The following is a 17773-nucleotide window of genomic DNA, read 5'->3' as shown; positions in this document are numbered from 1 at the left end:
CAGCCTCTCAGACAGGATCAAATTTGGCGCCGTCTGTGCTGAATCTGAGACTACAAGATCGAAGAGGCCGGAAAATCAAATCTACTCACCATCAGCCGTGAGGATATGGATTTCCTCATTAATTCTCATGTCCAGAAAGCCTTGCAACAGCAACAACAACAACTACAAGCTCATACTAGAGCTACTATGCCAACAACTCATAATCCAGCAATTTCAACTACTGAGCATCGAAAAGGAAAGGAGCAGGAAGAAGAAGAACATGCATATTTTCCTCCAACTGTAGTTTCGCCGATGCGACGTTCGCGAGCCTTTCTTCGTACTCCCATGGAGCAGGGGGGTTGAAGGCCCGTGTTCCAAGAATCTTCTGGTGAAGCACCGAACAAAGAAAAGGTAAGATTAAAATGATAAGCAGTGATAGCTCACCAGAAAAAGTCATCTCCCCATTCTCTCAAAGTGTGCTGGATGATCCCCTTCCTAAGCGGTATCAAAATCTTCAGATCGGTGAATACACTCGAACAACAGATCCAGAAGATCATCTATTGAAATTTGAGAATATAGCATTACTACAACAATTCTTCGACGGGCTGAAATGTCGGATGTTTCTTACTACCCTCGGAGGAGCCGCACAACGCTGGTTCAAGAGATTGCCAAAGAAGTCTATCTGAAAATTCAAAGACTTCAAGAAAGTTTTTCTACACCATTTTTCCAGCAACAAGAGGTATCATAAGACTCCTTGGAGTCTATTTTCAATTAAGCAAGCATCCAAAGAGTCCATCCGAGCCTACATCAAAAGATTCAATCAGGTAGCTATCGATGTACCTAATGCTACCACTGAAATCTTAGTAAGCGCTTTCTCTCAGGGTTTAAATAATAATGATTTCTTTACAGATTTAGTAAGAAATCCTCCTGTTAATTTCAATTCCTTGATTGAGCGTGCTACTGAATTCATTAATGTGGAAGAAGCTCAAGCCGCACGAGAAAAGAGGGCATTACTTCTTCTCCTATCCTGGTTAAGGAGAAGGCTCCTGCCCCTATTCCTCCACCAAGAGGGCCTCGAGTAACTCATCCACCTCATCGTCAACTAGAATATCGTCCATAGGCAGTACAACACGTGGAGATACAGCCAGAGGCACCAAGAAGATGATGTACTTATCATAAAACTAGCAGTCATCATATTGAGAACTGTTTTATTTTAAGAAATAAAAGAGTTAATAGGGAGCGTTATCAGAGGCAAAACTATTATCGGCAACAGTACCCCAAGCAGCAAAGCCCACTCAAATTGGAATATCGCCCGGTCGAGCCTCGGCAGGATGCATTGCCAGCCCCGGCCGGTACAAGCCAAGTGTCGAAAAAGGCCCCTTCTGAAGCTATCACGACTCGACAAGAAGAAAATAGGAGTAATGCTGCTCGGGGTAATATCAATATGATTGCAGGTGGGCCCACAGATGGGGATTCTAATAGGGCCAGGAAAGCACATTCCAGAAGGCTGGAAATTCATGCCGTGGGGTGTAGCATGGAACGAGCGGCTGGTCCCGAGATAAGTTTTGGGCCTAAAGATCTCGAGGGGGTAGAAATACCTCATGATGATGCCTTGATTATCAAAGCCGTGATAGCCAACTACACAATTTCTCGCACCTTCATAGACACGAGCAGTTCCGTCAATATTATATTCAAGAAGGCTTTCGATCAATTACAGATTGACCCGAGTGGACTTCAACAGATGGTCACTCCTCTATATGGATTCACGGGCAACGAAGTACAACCATTGGGTCAAATAAAGTTGGCCATATCTCTAGGAGAGGAGCCTCTGATGAGAACAAGAAGATCTTATTTCATGGTGGTAGACGCACCGTCTTCTTATAATGTGATACTGGGTCGACCGACCTTAAACGAGTTTAGGGCGGTCGTTTCTACTTTTTGTCAGAAAATTAAATTTCCTGTTGATGACCAAGTCGGGTAGGTGCGAGGTGATCAGAAGACAACCCGAAAATGTTATGTGGAAATAGTTCGGGCTGAAATTAACATTGCTCGAAAGATTCAAAGAATGGAAGTCAATGCCATTCAGGAGAAGCAGCCTGTTCTAGTTTATGAAGAAAAGGAAGAAGTTCTGATCCAGATCGATTGGCCTGAAGCTACTACGTATATTGCGGCTGATCTTGATCCCACTCTGAAAGCCGAACTGGTAGAATGCCTGAAGAAGAATAATGATGTATTTGCCTGGACGCCCAAAGTAGTCTCGAGCGTTTCTCCTGTAGTCATGGAGCATTCCTTATATGTCTTCTCAGATTCCCGCCCGGTCATGCAAAGAAAGAGGAATTTTAGCGCGGAACAGAACCAAATCATCAAAGAAGAAATAACTAAACTTATGGAGGCTGGTTACATCAAGGAGGTACAATTCCCTAGCTGGTTAGCTAATGTGGTATTAGTCTCTAAGCCAGGAAACAAATGGCGAGTATGCATTGATTTCTAGGATCCCAACAAGGCTTGCCTAAAAGATTATTATCCATTACCCAGGATCGATCAACTGGTAGACTCCACTGCTGGGTGTGAGTACATCTCTATGATGGACGCTTATCATGGCTATCATTAGGTCCCCCTAGCTAAAGAGGATCAAGAAAAGGTCAGTTTTATAACATCTGAAGGTACTTATTACTATAATGTTATGCCCTTCAGACTAAAAAATGCAGGAGCAACTTATCAGAGGCTTATGAATAAGGTCTTCCAGAAGCAGATTGGGAGAAATATAGAACTATATGTTGATGATATTTTGATTAAGTCACTTCAAGCTGTTGATCTTTGTAGGGATGTAGAGGAAACCTGCAAGATATTGAGACAATATGGGCTCAAGTTAAATCCAAACAAATGTTTAGTCGGAGCGAAAGGGGGAAAATTCCTGGGGTATATGGTGTCCGAGTGAGGAATAGAGGTCAACCCGAGCAAGGTCAAGGCACTTCAGAACATGGAGTCTCCGCGTAACATGAGAGAAGCTCAAAGACTGACCGGCCGGATTACAGCCTTGTCTAGGTTCATTTCCAGGTCGACTGATCGTAGCTTCTGTAGGACCGTTAGATTCGATAGAGGGGGGGGGGGGGGAATATCGATTCGAAAATCTCGAGTTAAAACGCAGCAGAAAAATAAAGAGACACAGTTGTTTTTACTTCGTTCGGAGTCTGTGACGACTCCTACTCGAAGGCCCGTGGTCCTTGACCACTTTCGTTGGGCAATCACTATCAATTCGAATATTACAGAGTTAAGTACAAGAATTGACAGATAAAGAAAATACCGACAATAGAATTAAAACAAAACCAGCACTGAGTCGGAGAGCTTTTCGTGGCGTCGCAAGAGCACAGAGCAGCAGATCTTGGATTCTAAGTTCTTGTTGAAGCTCTACCCTTGCCCCTTCTTTTATATGAAGCTCAGGGCGCCCCGGATCCCTTCCAGGCGCCCTGGTGAGACGTGGCAGGTCCAACCAGTGAGCTCCACGTGGCGACGCACAATCGGGATAAAACTTGCCTCCCGGGCGCCCGGATCCCTTCCGGGCGCCCGGATCCCCTCCGGGCGCCCGGACCCCTCTTCTCCAGAAAGTCCTTCTCCTGCAAGAAAAGGTTAGTCCGAGGCAAATGTACCCTGCAGCAAAGATTGTTAGCACAGTTTTATAGATAAGCAAAGTATGACTTAGATTCCGTCTTTCCGAGACCGGAATCTAGTCACGATCTCGACTTAGATATCCGAAATGGATCTAAGCCGGATCGACGCCTAATGTTCCCTTCCCGGGAACGCGTCCTCACAGTCACTCCCTTCCAGTGACTTACCTTTACTCACCTGCCAGACGTCCGGTCAGCCCTTCGACCCGTCTGGACTTCTCGCCAGCTATCCGGTCAGCCCGTCGACCTAGCTGGACTTCTCGCCAAGCGTCCGGTCAGCCCGTCGACCCGCTTGGACTTCTCGCCAGCTATCCGGTCAGCCCGTCGACCTAGCTGGACTTCTCGCCAAGCGTCCGGTCAGCCCGTCGACCCGCTTGAACTTCTCACCAGCTATCCGGTCAGCCCGTCGACCTAGCTGGGCTTCGTGCCAGACATCCGGTCAGCCCGTCGACCTGTCTGGGCTTCTCCTGCACACTCGATCAGAGTGTTAGACAATAACAGACTAACTTAATCTGATTTGTCATTCATCAAAACCTGGGTTAAATCGTTAGTGCTAACCGCACCAACAATCTCCCCCTTTTTGATGGAATGACAACCTGGTTAAGTTAGTGAAAACATATGCAAGAAAAAAACAAGCATTTAAAGGGTTTTTAAGTTAGTTTGTATTTTCAATTCTGGTTTAGCTAACTTAACCACCTAACCCTCCCCCTTTGGCATTCATCAAAAATAAGCATGGATTAACTAAGCGTAGACTTTAAACAAAAAACATGTCAAGATAATCTGGGGAAGTTTAAACTTTTGAAACTTGTTTAAAGCGTTAGCTTTTAGATTTTTAGAAAAATAGCCAAGTTTAGACAAAATCTCACATACAAGTTTCAATTTTGAAATGCTTTTCAAATAAGTTTTCAAAAATTCCAAAACTGAGTTTGAAAAGGATTAAAAGATTTAATTTGTAAACTTAAGTTTTTGAAAAATCTAATTTCCACAATTTTCAACACTAAGTTTTTGCAAGTCAAATTTTCAAAGTAAGTTTCAACTTTTCAAACATAAGTTCTCAACATCAAAATTCCAAAACTAAGTTTTCAAAACTGATTGAAATTTATTTTTCAACACTAAGTTTGTAAAAGATTCAATTTTCAAAATTAAGGAAAATGATTTTGAGAAGCTTAGTTTGTAAACTTAAGTTTTGAAAGAAATCTAATTTCCACAATTTTCAATAACAAAGTAATTTTTAAAACTAATTTTTGTAAAAGTTAACTTTCAAATCAAAATGTCAAATTTAAGTAAAATCAAATTTTAAGAACTAGAGTTTTAAATTCAATTTTCAAAAACTAAGTTAAATCTAATCAATTTTCAATAAAAAGTAAAACAACTTAGTTTTTCAAAAAATAGGTTTAAGAAATTTTTTTAAGAAAACAATTTTCAAACACAAATTTTAAAATATTTTTAAATAAAGGGAAAATTTTAATTAATCCCTCCCCCTGAACTTGACATAAAATTTTGAAAGTAATTGCTAAAAATATTCAAAGTAAATTTTTTTTAAATAGAGGTAGAATTTTCTAGAGAGATTTTAAAGAGAAGATTAAAAACTAACACTTAAGGAGATAAATAAACCTCCCCCTGAATTTGATACTCCTTTAATATATTAATCCTCCTTATTTATTACTCTCCCTTAATTTATTTGAGATTAATAATTAATTTTAGATTCAGACTTTTAAGCTTTAGTTTAAGGTTAAATACGAAAAGAATTTATTAACTCAATAACAGTTAACTATTATCAATAATTTATTGATTAATTTTTACATGATTTAATAATTTAATATTTATTTAAAATGAGTTAACCTTTGTATTAATTAATTGAATTGGTTAATAAAAGTATTAGTTATAATTCAATTTTTTCATTTACTTCCTTTTAAGTTGGATTAACTTCGTTTAAAGTTAGTAGTAATTTGAAGTACAATTTATTAAAGTTATTAAACATAGATAAAGTTCAATTTGAATTAATAGTTAATAAGGATAACTTATGATTTAATTTATAGTGAAATTAGGATTTTGATTAATGTTAAAATTAAGATTTATTGAGTTAAATTAAGAATTAATTAACTATTTGGTGTAAGTTAATTTTTTAAGTTCTTATTTCGATTATTCACTTATTAAGTATTTAACTTAGTTTATAATCTTAAGTTAATCAAATTTTAATTATTTGTTAACAACATATTTCAATGTAATTTTGAATTTAATTATTTAATGTTATTTAGTTTTAAGTTTATTCTTAAAATAGTTTTTGAAGGCAATTTAAGTTTGATTTTAATTGTAAATTATGTTTAAGTCTTAAACTTAAATTAACTTTAAAGTTTTAATGTTAAGTTTTCACTTTAATTTTAAAGTTAAAATAATGTTTGAGGTTACAATAATATTTAATGTTAAAAATATGCCTAAAGTCTAAATCATAATTTTTAATAGTTTATTATTATTATTATTATTAAAGTGAAAAGTAAATTTTTTTGAGAAATTTTAGAATGATTTTTTTAAGGTTTTTTAAAAGAAATTTTAAAAGAATTTTTTAAAATAAGTTTTAAAAGTTTTTAAAATAATTTTTATAAGAATTTTTAAAATAAGTTTTAAAGGTTTTAAAAGAATTTTTAAAATAATTTTTAAAATAAGTTTTAAAAGTTTTTTTTTTTAAAATAATTTTTAAAATAAGTTTTAAAAGTTTTTAAAAGAATTTTTAAAATAAGTTTTTAAAAGTTTTAAAATAATTTTTAAAATGATTTTTAAAATAAGTTTTAAAAGTTTTTAAAAGAATTTTTAAAATAAGTTTTAAAAGTTTTTAAAAGAATTTTTAAAATATTTTTTTTTTTAAAATAAGTTTTAAAAGTTTTTAAAATAATTTTTAAAATAATTTTTTAAAATAAGTTTTAAAAGTTTTTAAAAGAATTTTTAAAATAATTTTCAAAATAAGTTTTAAAAAAAATTTAAAAGAATTTTTAAAATAAGTTTTAAAAGTTTTTAAAAGAATTTTTAAAATAATTTTTTAAAATAAGTTTTAAAAGTTTTTAAAAGAATTTTTAAAATAAGTTTTAAAAGTTTTAAAATAATTTTTAAAATGATTTTTAAAATAAGTTTTAAAAGTTTTTAAAAGAATTTTTAAAATAAGTTTTAAAAGTTTTTAAAAGAATTTTTAAAATATTTTTTTTTAAAAATAAGTTTTAAAAGTTTTTAAAAGAATTTTTAAAATAATTTTCAAAATAAGTTTTAAAAAATTTTTTAAAAGAATTTTTAAAATAAGTTTTAAAAGTTTTAAAAGAATTTTTAAAATAATTTTTAAAATAAGTTTTAAAAGTTTTTAAAAGAATTTTTAAAATAATTTTTTAAAATAAGTTTTAAAAGTTTTTAAAAGAATTTTTAAAATAATTTTCAAAATAAGTTTTAAAAAAAATTTAAAAGAATTTTTAAAATAAGTTTTAAAAGTTTTTAAAAGAATTTTTAAAATAATTTTTTAAAATAAGTTTTAAAAGTTTTTAAAAGAATTTTTAAAAGAATTTTTAAAATAAGTTTTAAAAGTTTTTAAAATAATTTTAAAAATAATTTTTAAAATAAGTTTTAAAAGTTTTTAAAAGAATTTTTTAAATAATTTTTAGGTTAAGATAATTTAAGTTTAATTTTTAAAATAAATTTGTAAGTAAAAGAAAATTAAATTTAATTTTTAAAATAAATTTTTTAATTAAAGAAAATGTTATTTTAATTTAATTGATTTAATTTTAATTTAATTAATTTAATTAATTTAATTAATTTCTTTTAGGTCCTTAGTCATCTCACCTGATCTATATTTTCAATCAGGAAATCCTACAATTGTGTGAGATGAATTAGATTTAATTATAGAGTTTGATTTAACTTGTGTTAGATTCAGGTTTAGCTTTGGTCTCAACAAATAGGCATTCTTCGGATAAACTTCTAAGCTTGGCGAGTCACTTGGACGTCATTAGAAGTAACCAACCTTTCGAGGTTTTCCGAATAGTCCTATCCATGGAGCTTAGTACTAAACCTTGGTCTAACTAGTTAGGTTCTGTTTAAGGGTAGCTTCGGTCAGTTCCACTTGGCCAAATGCATCAGATCGAAGCCATATCTTTCTAGACATGCGATGCCCAAGCTTCCCTAACGTACTATCATCCAAAAACTTTACCCGTACCGTGATTCAAGTTAAACTTGGTCCCTTTTTAACTAATCCTAATTACCCTGCCGGGTTAGTTTATTTGGGTTACCCTGTCGGGTAAGTTATTTTTGGAGGTGCCAGCTATTCTGGAGCCTCCCCCTAAATTATTGATTTTTCTTTTTAAGATTTCTTGTATAATTAGAGTTGGTTTTAGTTAAGTTTTAATGTTTAATTGGTAATTTAAGTTTTTAATTTTGAATTAATTAAATTGGTCAAATTATCTTTCTTTAAAAGAGTATATTTAACATTTAAATTTTCTTTCAATTTCAATTTCAATTTTATTGGGTTAATTGAATTATCTTTCTTTAATAGCTTATTTTTAAAGTTTAGGTTTTTATTTATTTTTGAGTTAATTAAATTGTTTGAATTATATTTCTTTAAAGGTTTATCTTTTAACTTTTTATTAATTGTTAATTTTAAATTTTCTAGATTATTTTTGTTTAATATGTTATCTTTAACATTTAATTTTAAGTTTGTTAACTTTCGTTTTGATTTTATCAAAGTGTTTGATTTTATCCTTATATTTTCTTTACCTTTTAAGTTGATATAATTAGTGGAATTTATTAAATAAGTCTTATCATTAAAATTTAATTTTTTGTTAATTAAATTATCTTGGGTTTGGATAGAATTTTCCAGATTGATATTGTCTAGATTATTAAATAATTTATTAATTGTGTCTAGATTAATATTGACCTTGTCATCCTTTTTGTTTGAATTTTCAAATTTGTTTAGGTTTAAATTCGAATTTTTAGATTTATTAATTATTTTCAGATTTTTTGTATTTTCTAAATTAATTATATTTGTTTTATCAGAAAATATTCTAGGGGTATTTTCTGTATTTTTTGAATTAATTATATTTGTTTTATCAAAAAATATTCTAGGGGTATTTTCTGTATTTTCTGAATTAATTATATTTGTTTTATCAGAAAATATCCTAGGGGTATTTTCGCAAGTATTGTCATGTACACTATTTTCACATATACTTTCAGACATATCCAAATTAACATGCACATATTTTAGACTACTACTAGCAAGGGTGTTTTGGTAAATATTACTAACCTTGAGCGCAACCCCTAATTCAGCAGGCTTCTCCGTTGGATCTGACTCGAGTCCGGATTCGACTTTAACTTGATCTTCTAGCTCCATTGGCGTCTCGTGAAGCTTGATCAACTGGGTCCATAGCTCATATGCATTCTTGTATTTTTCTAGTCTGCATATAATATTGTTAGGTAAAATATTATAAATAATTTTACTTACGTTTTTATTCAGCTCCGAGTTCTGAGAAGGTTTTTTCAATATAAGCATATAATCGATATCTACGCTTCCTAAGAAGCATTCCATTCTTCGCCTCCAGTAGTTGAAATCTTCATCGTACGGTGGTGGTTCATTGGGGTTCCATCCTTCTTGAAAAGACATTGTTCTTGCACACAATGAAACAAAGACAAAATCCCAAGACTTGGTCTTGGATTAGCAGTGCTGGAAAAAAATAATATTTCACTAATTTTTTTTTTTTAAAAAAAAATATAATAAAATATTATTAAAATATTAATAAAAAAATATTATCTCAAATTTTTGAAAATGTAATATTTTGTCGATACTAAATAATAGTGAAAAGATGACGATGTATTTTTCAAAACTAGTTTTGGAGGGAAAAAACGAAAGGCGTACCTGCTCTGATACCACTTGTAGGATATATAACTTTTAAAAACGAACGATATATAATTTTTCTTTAAAAAGACCCCCTCTTTGTCTGATTGGTGGTTGCACCAAATCAGAGCGGTACCTGCTCTGATACCACTTTTAGGACCGTTAGATTCGATAGAGGGGGGGGGGTGAATATCGATTCGAAAATCTCGAGTTAAAACGCAGCGGAAAAATAAAGAGACACAGTTGTTTTTACTTCGTTCGGAGTCTGTGACGACTCCTACTCGAAGGCCCGTGGTCCTTGACCACTTTCGTTGGGCAATCACTATCAATTCGAATATTACAGAGTTAAGTACAAGAATTGACAGATAAAGAAAATACCGACAATAGAATTAAAACAAAACCAGCACTGAGTCGGAGAGCTTTTCGTGGCGTCGCAAGAGCACAGAGCAGCAGATCTTGGATTCTAAGTTCTTGTTGAAGCTCTACCCTTGCCCCTTCTTTTATATGAAGCTCAGGGCGCCCCGGATCCCTTCCAGGCGCCCTGGTGAGACGTGGCAGGTCCAACCAGTGAGCTCCACGTGGCGACGCACAATCGGGATAAAACTTGCCTCCCGGGCGCCCGGATCCCTTCCGGGCGCCCGGACCTCCGGGCGCCCGGATCCCCTCCGGGCGCCCGGACCCCTCTTCTCCAGAAAGTCCTTCTCCTGCAAGAAAAGGTTAGTCCGAGGCAAATGTACCCTGCAGCAAAGATTGTTAGCACAGTTTTATAGATAAGCAAAGTATGACTTAGATTCCGTCTTTCCGAGACCGGAATCTAGTCACGATCTCGACTTAGATATCCGAAATGGATCTAAGCCGGATCGACGCCTAATGTTCCCTTCCCGGGAACGCGTCCTCACAGTCACTCCCTTCCAGTGACTTACCTTTACTCACCTGCCAGACGTCCGGTCAGCCCTTCGACCCGTCTGGACTTCTCGCCAGCTATCCGGTCAACCCATCGACCTAGCTGGACTTCTCGCCAAGCGTCCGGTCAGCCCGTCGACCCGCTTGGACTTCTCGCCAGCTATCCGGTCAGCCCGTCGACCTAGCTGGACTTCTCGCCAAGCGTCCGGTCAGCCCGTCGACCCGCTTGGACTTTGGACTTCTCACCAGCTATCCGGTCAGCCCGTCGACCTAGCTGGGCTTCGTGCCAGACATCCGGTCAGCCCGTCGACCTGTCTGGGCTTCTCCTGCACACTCGATCAGAGTGTTAGACAATAACAGACTAACTTAACCTGATTTGTCATTCATCAAAACCTGGGTTAAATCGTTAGTGCTAACCGCACCAACAGCTTCCATTTCTTTAAGATACTCAGGAAGGCAAACAAATTCCAGTGGAACGAGGAATGTGATAAGGCCTTCCAAGAGTTGAAAGATTATTTGTCTACTCTTCCTGTATTAGCTAAGCCTATAGTAGGAGAGACCCTCTGGGTATATTTGTCGGCTAATGAAAATGCTATAGGCTCTGTATTAGTCAGACAAGATGGAAAGGAACAACAACCTGTATATTTCTCTAGCCATTTATTAAAAGGAGCTGAGTGTAGATATACTACACTAGAAAAATTAGCTTATGCATTAGTGTTGACTGCTCGGAGGTTGCGCCCATATTTCTTAGCACATGAAATTGTTGTATTAACCAATAGTACTCTCGGACGGGTGTTACTTAACCCAGAGGCATCAGGTCGGCTGATCAAATGGACAACTGAACTTGGTGAATATGACATACAATATCAACCTCGCTCGGCCATCAAGGCACAAGCTCTAGCAGATTTCATTATAGAAGTTCAAGGCCCTGAGGAAGAAAACATCTAGAAAGTTTATGTGGATGGCTCCTCAACTAGACTAGGCAGCGGAATTGGTGTTCTTCTTTTATCTCCAAGGGAAGATAGACTTCAACTCTCTATCAGGTTGAATTACAGAGCTTCTAACAATGAAGCAGAATATGAAGCCTTGATAGCTAGATTGCAAGCTGCTCGTCATATAGGGGCAGCTCGAGTCTTCATCTATTCTGATTCTCAATTGGCAGCCCAACAACTATCAGGTAATTTTGAAATTAATAATGACAGGCTCAAGTTATATGCTGAGGCATTTGGAACGTTGAAGTCCCAGTTTCAAGAAGTAAATATACAAAAGGTTCCTCGATATGAGAATTAGGTAGCAGATGAATTAGCCAAGCTGGCCTCTGCTATAGTACCATGGAGTCTAGATCGGCCAGTAGAACAAGCGCTGTTAATATCCTATATCGAAAGACAAGCTGACGCAGAAATTCAAGGTGACTGGAGGGCTCAAATCATATTGTATCTATAGCAAGGTGTTCTTCCATGTAATACAGAACAAGCGAGAGTATTTAAGAAGAGAGCTACTCAGTACACTATGGTAGGAGAACAGTTATATAAAAGAGCTTTTTCTAGACCTCTGCTCAAGTGTATCGACATAGAAAATATACAATTCATTTTACAGGAGGTTCATCAAGGTTCATGCGGTAGTCATATAGGAGGGAGATCTTTGGCTCGCAAAATCTTATTAGCAAGATATTTCTGGCCTACTCTACACGAGGATGCCAACAAGTTGGTAAGAACTTGTATGTCTTGCCAGAAACATCAAAATATTCCGCAACACACTACACAGTTGTTGAGAACCTCTATAGTCTCATGTCCCTTCGATCAATGGGGCATGGACATAGTAGGTCCATTTCATATGGCAGCTGTACAAAGAAGGTTTTTATTGGTAGCAGTGGATTATTTTTCCAAATGGGTAGAAGCAGAACCACTTGCTCGGATTACCGAAGATGTAGTTATTAAATTTCTGTGGAAAAATATTATATGCAGATTTGGCATTCCTCATAAATTAATCTCTTATAATGGAGGGCAATTTCAAGGAAATAGAATCTTAGATTGGTGCAAAAGTTATGGTATTATTCAGGCCTTTACTTCTGTAATTTATCCGCAAAGTAATGGTCAAGAGGAAGTAACCAACAGAGAAATTATAAGGGGTTTAAAAACCAAACTGGATCATGTTGGAGGTAGCTGGGTAGATGAATTACCCAGCATTCTTTGGGCATACCGAACTACACCTCGATAAGCTACAAGAATCACTCTCTTTCAATTAGTTTATGGGGGAGAAGCAATAATTCCCATTGAGGTGGGAGTAGAATCTGACAGAAGGTAATTATATGATGTGGACAATGAGGGTCGACGACTCATGGAGCTAGACTTGATAGAGGAAATTAGAGACAAAGCTGCTACTCATCTTGTATCATACAGACAACGAATGAGGCAAAATTATAACAAAAGAGTCATCCCCAAATTTATCCAAGTAGGAGATTTAGTATGGAAGCGTATTAAACCCGTCAGGGATGTCAGTAAGTTGGCACCACAATGGTGAGGACCCTACAAAGTGGTGGAAAAGCTCGCATCAGGTTCATATTATCTCCAAGATACTGAAGGAAGAATTTTGAAACGTCCTTGGAGTGCGAATCATTTACAACCTTACCTGACCTGACCGGACCTGACGAGATCATGCTACTTAAGAATACGTCAGAAGGTACAAATCATAATTATCTGAAGTAAGTTCCCAGCGAAATGAAGACAAGTATTCTCACAGTTTATGTACTCCATTTCTTTCAATAAATGCACTGCAAGACAAATACCACCACGGAAATAAATGTGGTTCATATAGATTGACAAGTATTGGCAGAACTTTCATAATCTATTTTCAAGCGGTCAATAAAGGGGAATTCTAAAGACTTATCCAGCTCCACTAAGAAAAATCCTGAAATTTTAAAAAACCATCACAAGGTCAGTACAAACATCACAATTTGCCATAATAACATAGTCGATCGGGAAATCTCATGAAGTAACTTGGATGGTCCTTCATGGGAGAAACTGGAGACTCTAAACTATCTCAGAACATAGTCGATCAGGAAATCTCATGAAGTAAATCGGATGAGCCTTCATGGGAAGAACCGGAGACTCTAAACTATCACAGAACATAGTCGATCGGGAAATCTCATGAAGTAACTCGGATGGGCCTTCATGGGAGGAACCGGAGACTCTAAACTATCTCAGAACATAGTCGATCAGGAAATCTCATGAAGTAACTCGGCCAGGCCTTCATGGGAGGAACCGGAGACTCTAAACTATCACAGAACATAGTCGATCGGGAAATCTCATGAAGTAACACGGACGGGCCTTCATGGGAAGAACCGGAGACTCTAAACTATCACAGAACATAGTCGATCGGGAAACCTCATGAAGTAACTCAGACGGGCCTTCATGGGAGGAACCGGAGACTCTAAACTATCACAGAACATAGTCGATCGGAAAATCTCATGAAGTAACTCGGACGAGCCTTCATGGGAGGAACCGGAGACTCTAAACTATCTCAGAACATAGTCGATCGGGAAATCTCATGAAGTAACTCGGACGAACCTTCATGGGAGGAACCGGAGACTCTGAACGATCTCAGAATATAGTCGATCGGGAAATCTCATGAAGTAACTCGGACGGGTCTTCATGGGAGGAACCGAAGACTCTAAACTATCTCAGAACATAGTCGATCGGGAAATCTCATGAAGTAACTCGGACGGGCCTTCATGGGAGGAACCGCAGACTCTAAACTATCACAGAACATAGTTGATCGAGAAAACTCATGAAGTAACTCGGACGGGCCTTCATGGGAGGAACCGGAGACTCTAAACTATCTCAAAACATAGTCGATCGGGAAATCTCATGAAGTAGCTCGGACGGGTCTTCATGGGAGGACCGGAGACTTCAAAGCCTAAACCAACCAAGATTATATTGGCAAGATAAATACAAAGTTATATGGATTTATTCACAAAATCGGTTGATATTTTACTGGATCAGAAGCCAGGGCCCAAAGGGAATTCTATGCATATGGCACATTTTCTATCTGGAAGATTACTCATTCTTTTGAAATATGGAGCGCGCCAGATATTATCTGCAAAAGGAGGCATTGAAACAAGATTTGACTTCAAGAGGTAAGCAAGGAATTCTTGAATAAAATTTATACTCAATACTCGGAAAGCATTTCAAAGGAGGCATTCTCAAACTAGCACAAGAGAGAAACAAGATTACTCATTCTGTCGAAACATGGAGCGCGCTAGATATTATCTGCAAAAGGAGGCATTGAAACAAGATTTGACTTCAAGAGGTAAGCAAGGAATTCTTGAATAAAACTTATACTCAATACTCGAAAAGCATTTCAAAGGAGGCATTGAAACAAGATTTGACTTCAAGAGCACAAGAGAGAAACAAGATTACTCATTCTGTCGAAACATGGAGCGCGCTAGATATTATCTACAAAAGGAGGCATTGAAACAAGATTTGACGTCAAGAGGTAAGCAAGGAATTCTTGAATAAAACTTATACTCAATACTCGAAAAGCATTTCAAAGGAGGCATTCTCAAACTAGCACAAGATAGAAACAAGTAAGTATCACAAATTTCCTATATATCGCAATCATTCAATTACCAAGTTTTTGGTTACAGTTCTTTTCATTACCAGTTTTTCCATTACAAGTCTTTTTATGGACAATCTTCTTAGATACATAGACGTGATTAATTAAAAGGACTTTTTAAATCTGGGGGTAGTTTTTCGTTAAGTCTACGATGACTTAAGAAAGAAGAGGGAGGTTCCTTGTGTAGATAACCACCCTCTCTTAACTGTTGAAAAACTCCCGACACAGAATGATTTAGAGCACCCACTATCCGACGGACAAATTCTTGGGCAAACGCCGGAGACTTTAGATAAGCCAGATGCCACTCTTCCCATCGACTCTTCTCTTGCTCCTTATAACATTGAAAACCAGCTTGCAGTTTAGTATTTTGATCTTTTAAAGCATCCTTTTCCAATTTGAGTTGTTCCAATTCCTTCTAGTGTAGTGGCAACTCTACATCTTGAGCCTTTCTTTGATCTTGTTCCTGTAGGATAGCAAAATCATGAGAAGCTAGGTCTTGAGCTTGTTCAGAAAGACAGGCATTATGAAGCTTCTCTACTTTCTCTAAAATAAGACTTTTATGGGAAGCATCTAAGAGAGCTTTCTCCTTTAAAGAATTTCTAGTCGGAGACCAGAATGTAATCGATCCACCTGTAACTCCAAAGTTCTCCTGGCAAGCTCTTTATCTTTCAATAATTGTTGTGATTCCTCTAATTCCTGTTTCAATACCCCTAATTGTTGATCTTGCAAGGCTACTTTCTCTTGCAACTGAGCCAGGTCACTACTAGAAGGAGGTAAAGTAGCCTTCAAGGACTCTAGTTGAGCTTTTAACTTATTGTTCTCCCGGTCCCGAGCCATAAGTAGCTGGTCGATGTGCAGACTCGAGTCAAGGAACTAAGGAAAATGATGATGCAGTTAAAGATAAGGATACGAAGTTGATAACATATAACCAAGAATACTTACAGCTACTGCTTGACGACTGTGGTGGTCGATTCATTTTGGAAGACTAAGTCCCCTTAGTTGTTCTTGGCTTTATAGCCAAGATTCGGCCAATAGGCCTTGTAGTTGTAGAGAACCATAGCTGAGTGGATAAGAGATCTATCCTAATTGAGAGGGAAGACCCATAGCCTGTTTAAATAAAGACCAGGGAACGGAGGAAGAAGGAGATAGGGAAGAAGAAGATGCAATAGAAGGAAAAGAAGTAGTAGAGACAAGAGCAGCAGAAGAAGAACTAGATGGAATAGAAGGAGGCAATGCAAGGGGTACAGACTCAGTCTCGGAAACACGAATAGCTGAGGGCCCAGCATTAGGAGAAGATCTCCGGCAAGGGGTCCGTTTTGCCCGGGGCCCAGAAGCTAAAGGAGGCAAGGCCAATGCAAGAGGTGTAGAAGACATAGAAGGGATAACGGCCATCTCAGAAGCAAAAGCGGAAGGAGCTGAAATAATAGCACAAGAAGAGGGGATGAGCAGACCAGGTCTCATCATCCTAAGAGAAGGATTAGAGATAATATGGTTAGGAGTTATCGCTGCCTTATCTCTCTCAAGAGAAAGGGGCGCCGGGGCAAGAGGATCTTGCATAAAAGTACCAAAAAGATCGCTAAAGGAGGCATTCTCAGTAATCTTTGCCTTTGTGACTAAGGCAATAAAAGGCTTTTCTTCTTCCTCTTCCATGGCTGCGACAGCCTCTGCCTGTCGCTCTTCTTCGGATAGCAAGCCCAAAGGGGAGGAATTTGGATTAATCCGGTGAGCTCGCAACCACTCTTCTCCAAGATTATTAACAAAGGACTTGGTCATAGTAGGATTCTTGTACATAAAAGCGGGAAGAAGAGCATCAGCTGAAACACAAGAATTAAACATCATTATACAAGGGATATACTAATCAGTAAATGCGGAATGAAAGGTTTATACGTACCAAAAGAGTCATCCAAGGGAGTGTCAATATTGCCTATCCCTAAAGGAAACATCAAACCCTCTACAATTAGATGCGGCAAGCTGAATTTTGCTCCCCTCAGTTTAGATAAGGCAAAGGCAACAGAAGGATCGTTAAGGAGATTATGGGTACTAGGAAGTGGAGGCATATCATATATCAATTGAATAGGAAATGGGGGAGGAGAAGGGAGACGCATATATAAAAATTTATGATACCATTCCCCCTGAGGAGGAATTCGGTTGACCAAAATGGCCTTGGGACGAGATTGGAATTTGAAAACACCTACATCTACTCGACGAGGAACAAAGAAGTGATGAAAAAGACAAGGAGACAAGGGAAAATCTAACAGTTTAGATACCGCGACAAAACCCATAAGGATAGAAAAGGATTGGGGACAAATTGATTGAGCGGAATATTAAAATAGAGGCTAACGTTAGAGAAAAAAGGGTGAAAAGGAAATCGAAAACCTTATAGGACTTGATCTTGGAAGATAGATATACACCCTAAAGAAGGAAGATGTGGACTTCCTGAGGAGCGGGACGAGCTATATAAAAAGGAAAACCGTAGCTCACCTTTAAATCCACTTCCTCTGTCTCTATAAGGTTGGAAACGCACGAAAGAAACCACGCAGGAGGGGAGGTGGCCATTGTGAAACAGTAGAAGGAAGATGAATCAAGGGAAATAAAGAGAAATGTAGGAAAGCAGGAGAGAACTTCTTAAAACCCTTGTTTTCCTTTCAATCCTGGGCTAAAACCCCCAAACAGAGATAGTAGAAGAAAATAAGAGAAGAAAAAAGTACTCAATCGTCATAAAGGGGTGATAACGTTAAGGGATAAAATCAAA

At 36.8% G+C, this 17773-nt stretch overlaps 1 protein-coding gene across 1 annotated transcript in view; it reads right to left on the bottom strand.

Moving 5' to 3' along the window:
• Positions 1 to 16671, bottom strand: part of LOC122026464 (NADPH--cytochrome P450 reductase 1-like) — a 75812-nt gene extending 59141 nt beyond the window's left edge. Inside the window, exon 1 of the mRNA XM_042585209.1 lies at positions 16587 to 16671. Coding sequence (XP_042441143.1) covers positions 16587 to 16671 — 85 coding nt within the window. The remainder of the gene's footprint in view (positions 1 to 16586) is intronic.
• Between the last annotated feature and the right edge of the window lie 1102 nt (positions 16672 to 17773).

Source organism: Zingiber officinale, chromosome 10A (assembly GCF_018446385.1).
Source record: "Zingiber officinale cultivar Zhangliang chromosome 10A, Zo_v1.1, whole genome shotgun sequence".
Lineage (NCBI taxonomy): Eukaryota > Viridiplantae > Streptophyta > Magnoliopsida > Zingiberales > Zingiberaceae > Zingiber > Zingiber officinale.
The sequence above is the reverse complement of the archived record's forward strand: the minus strand, read 5'-3'. Positions and strand labels throughout refer to the sequence as shown.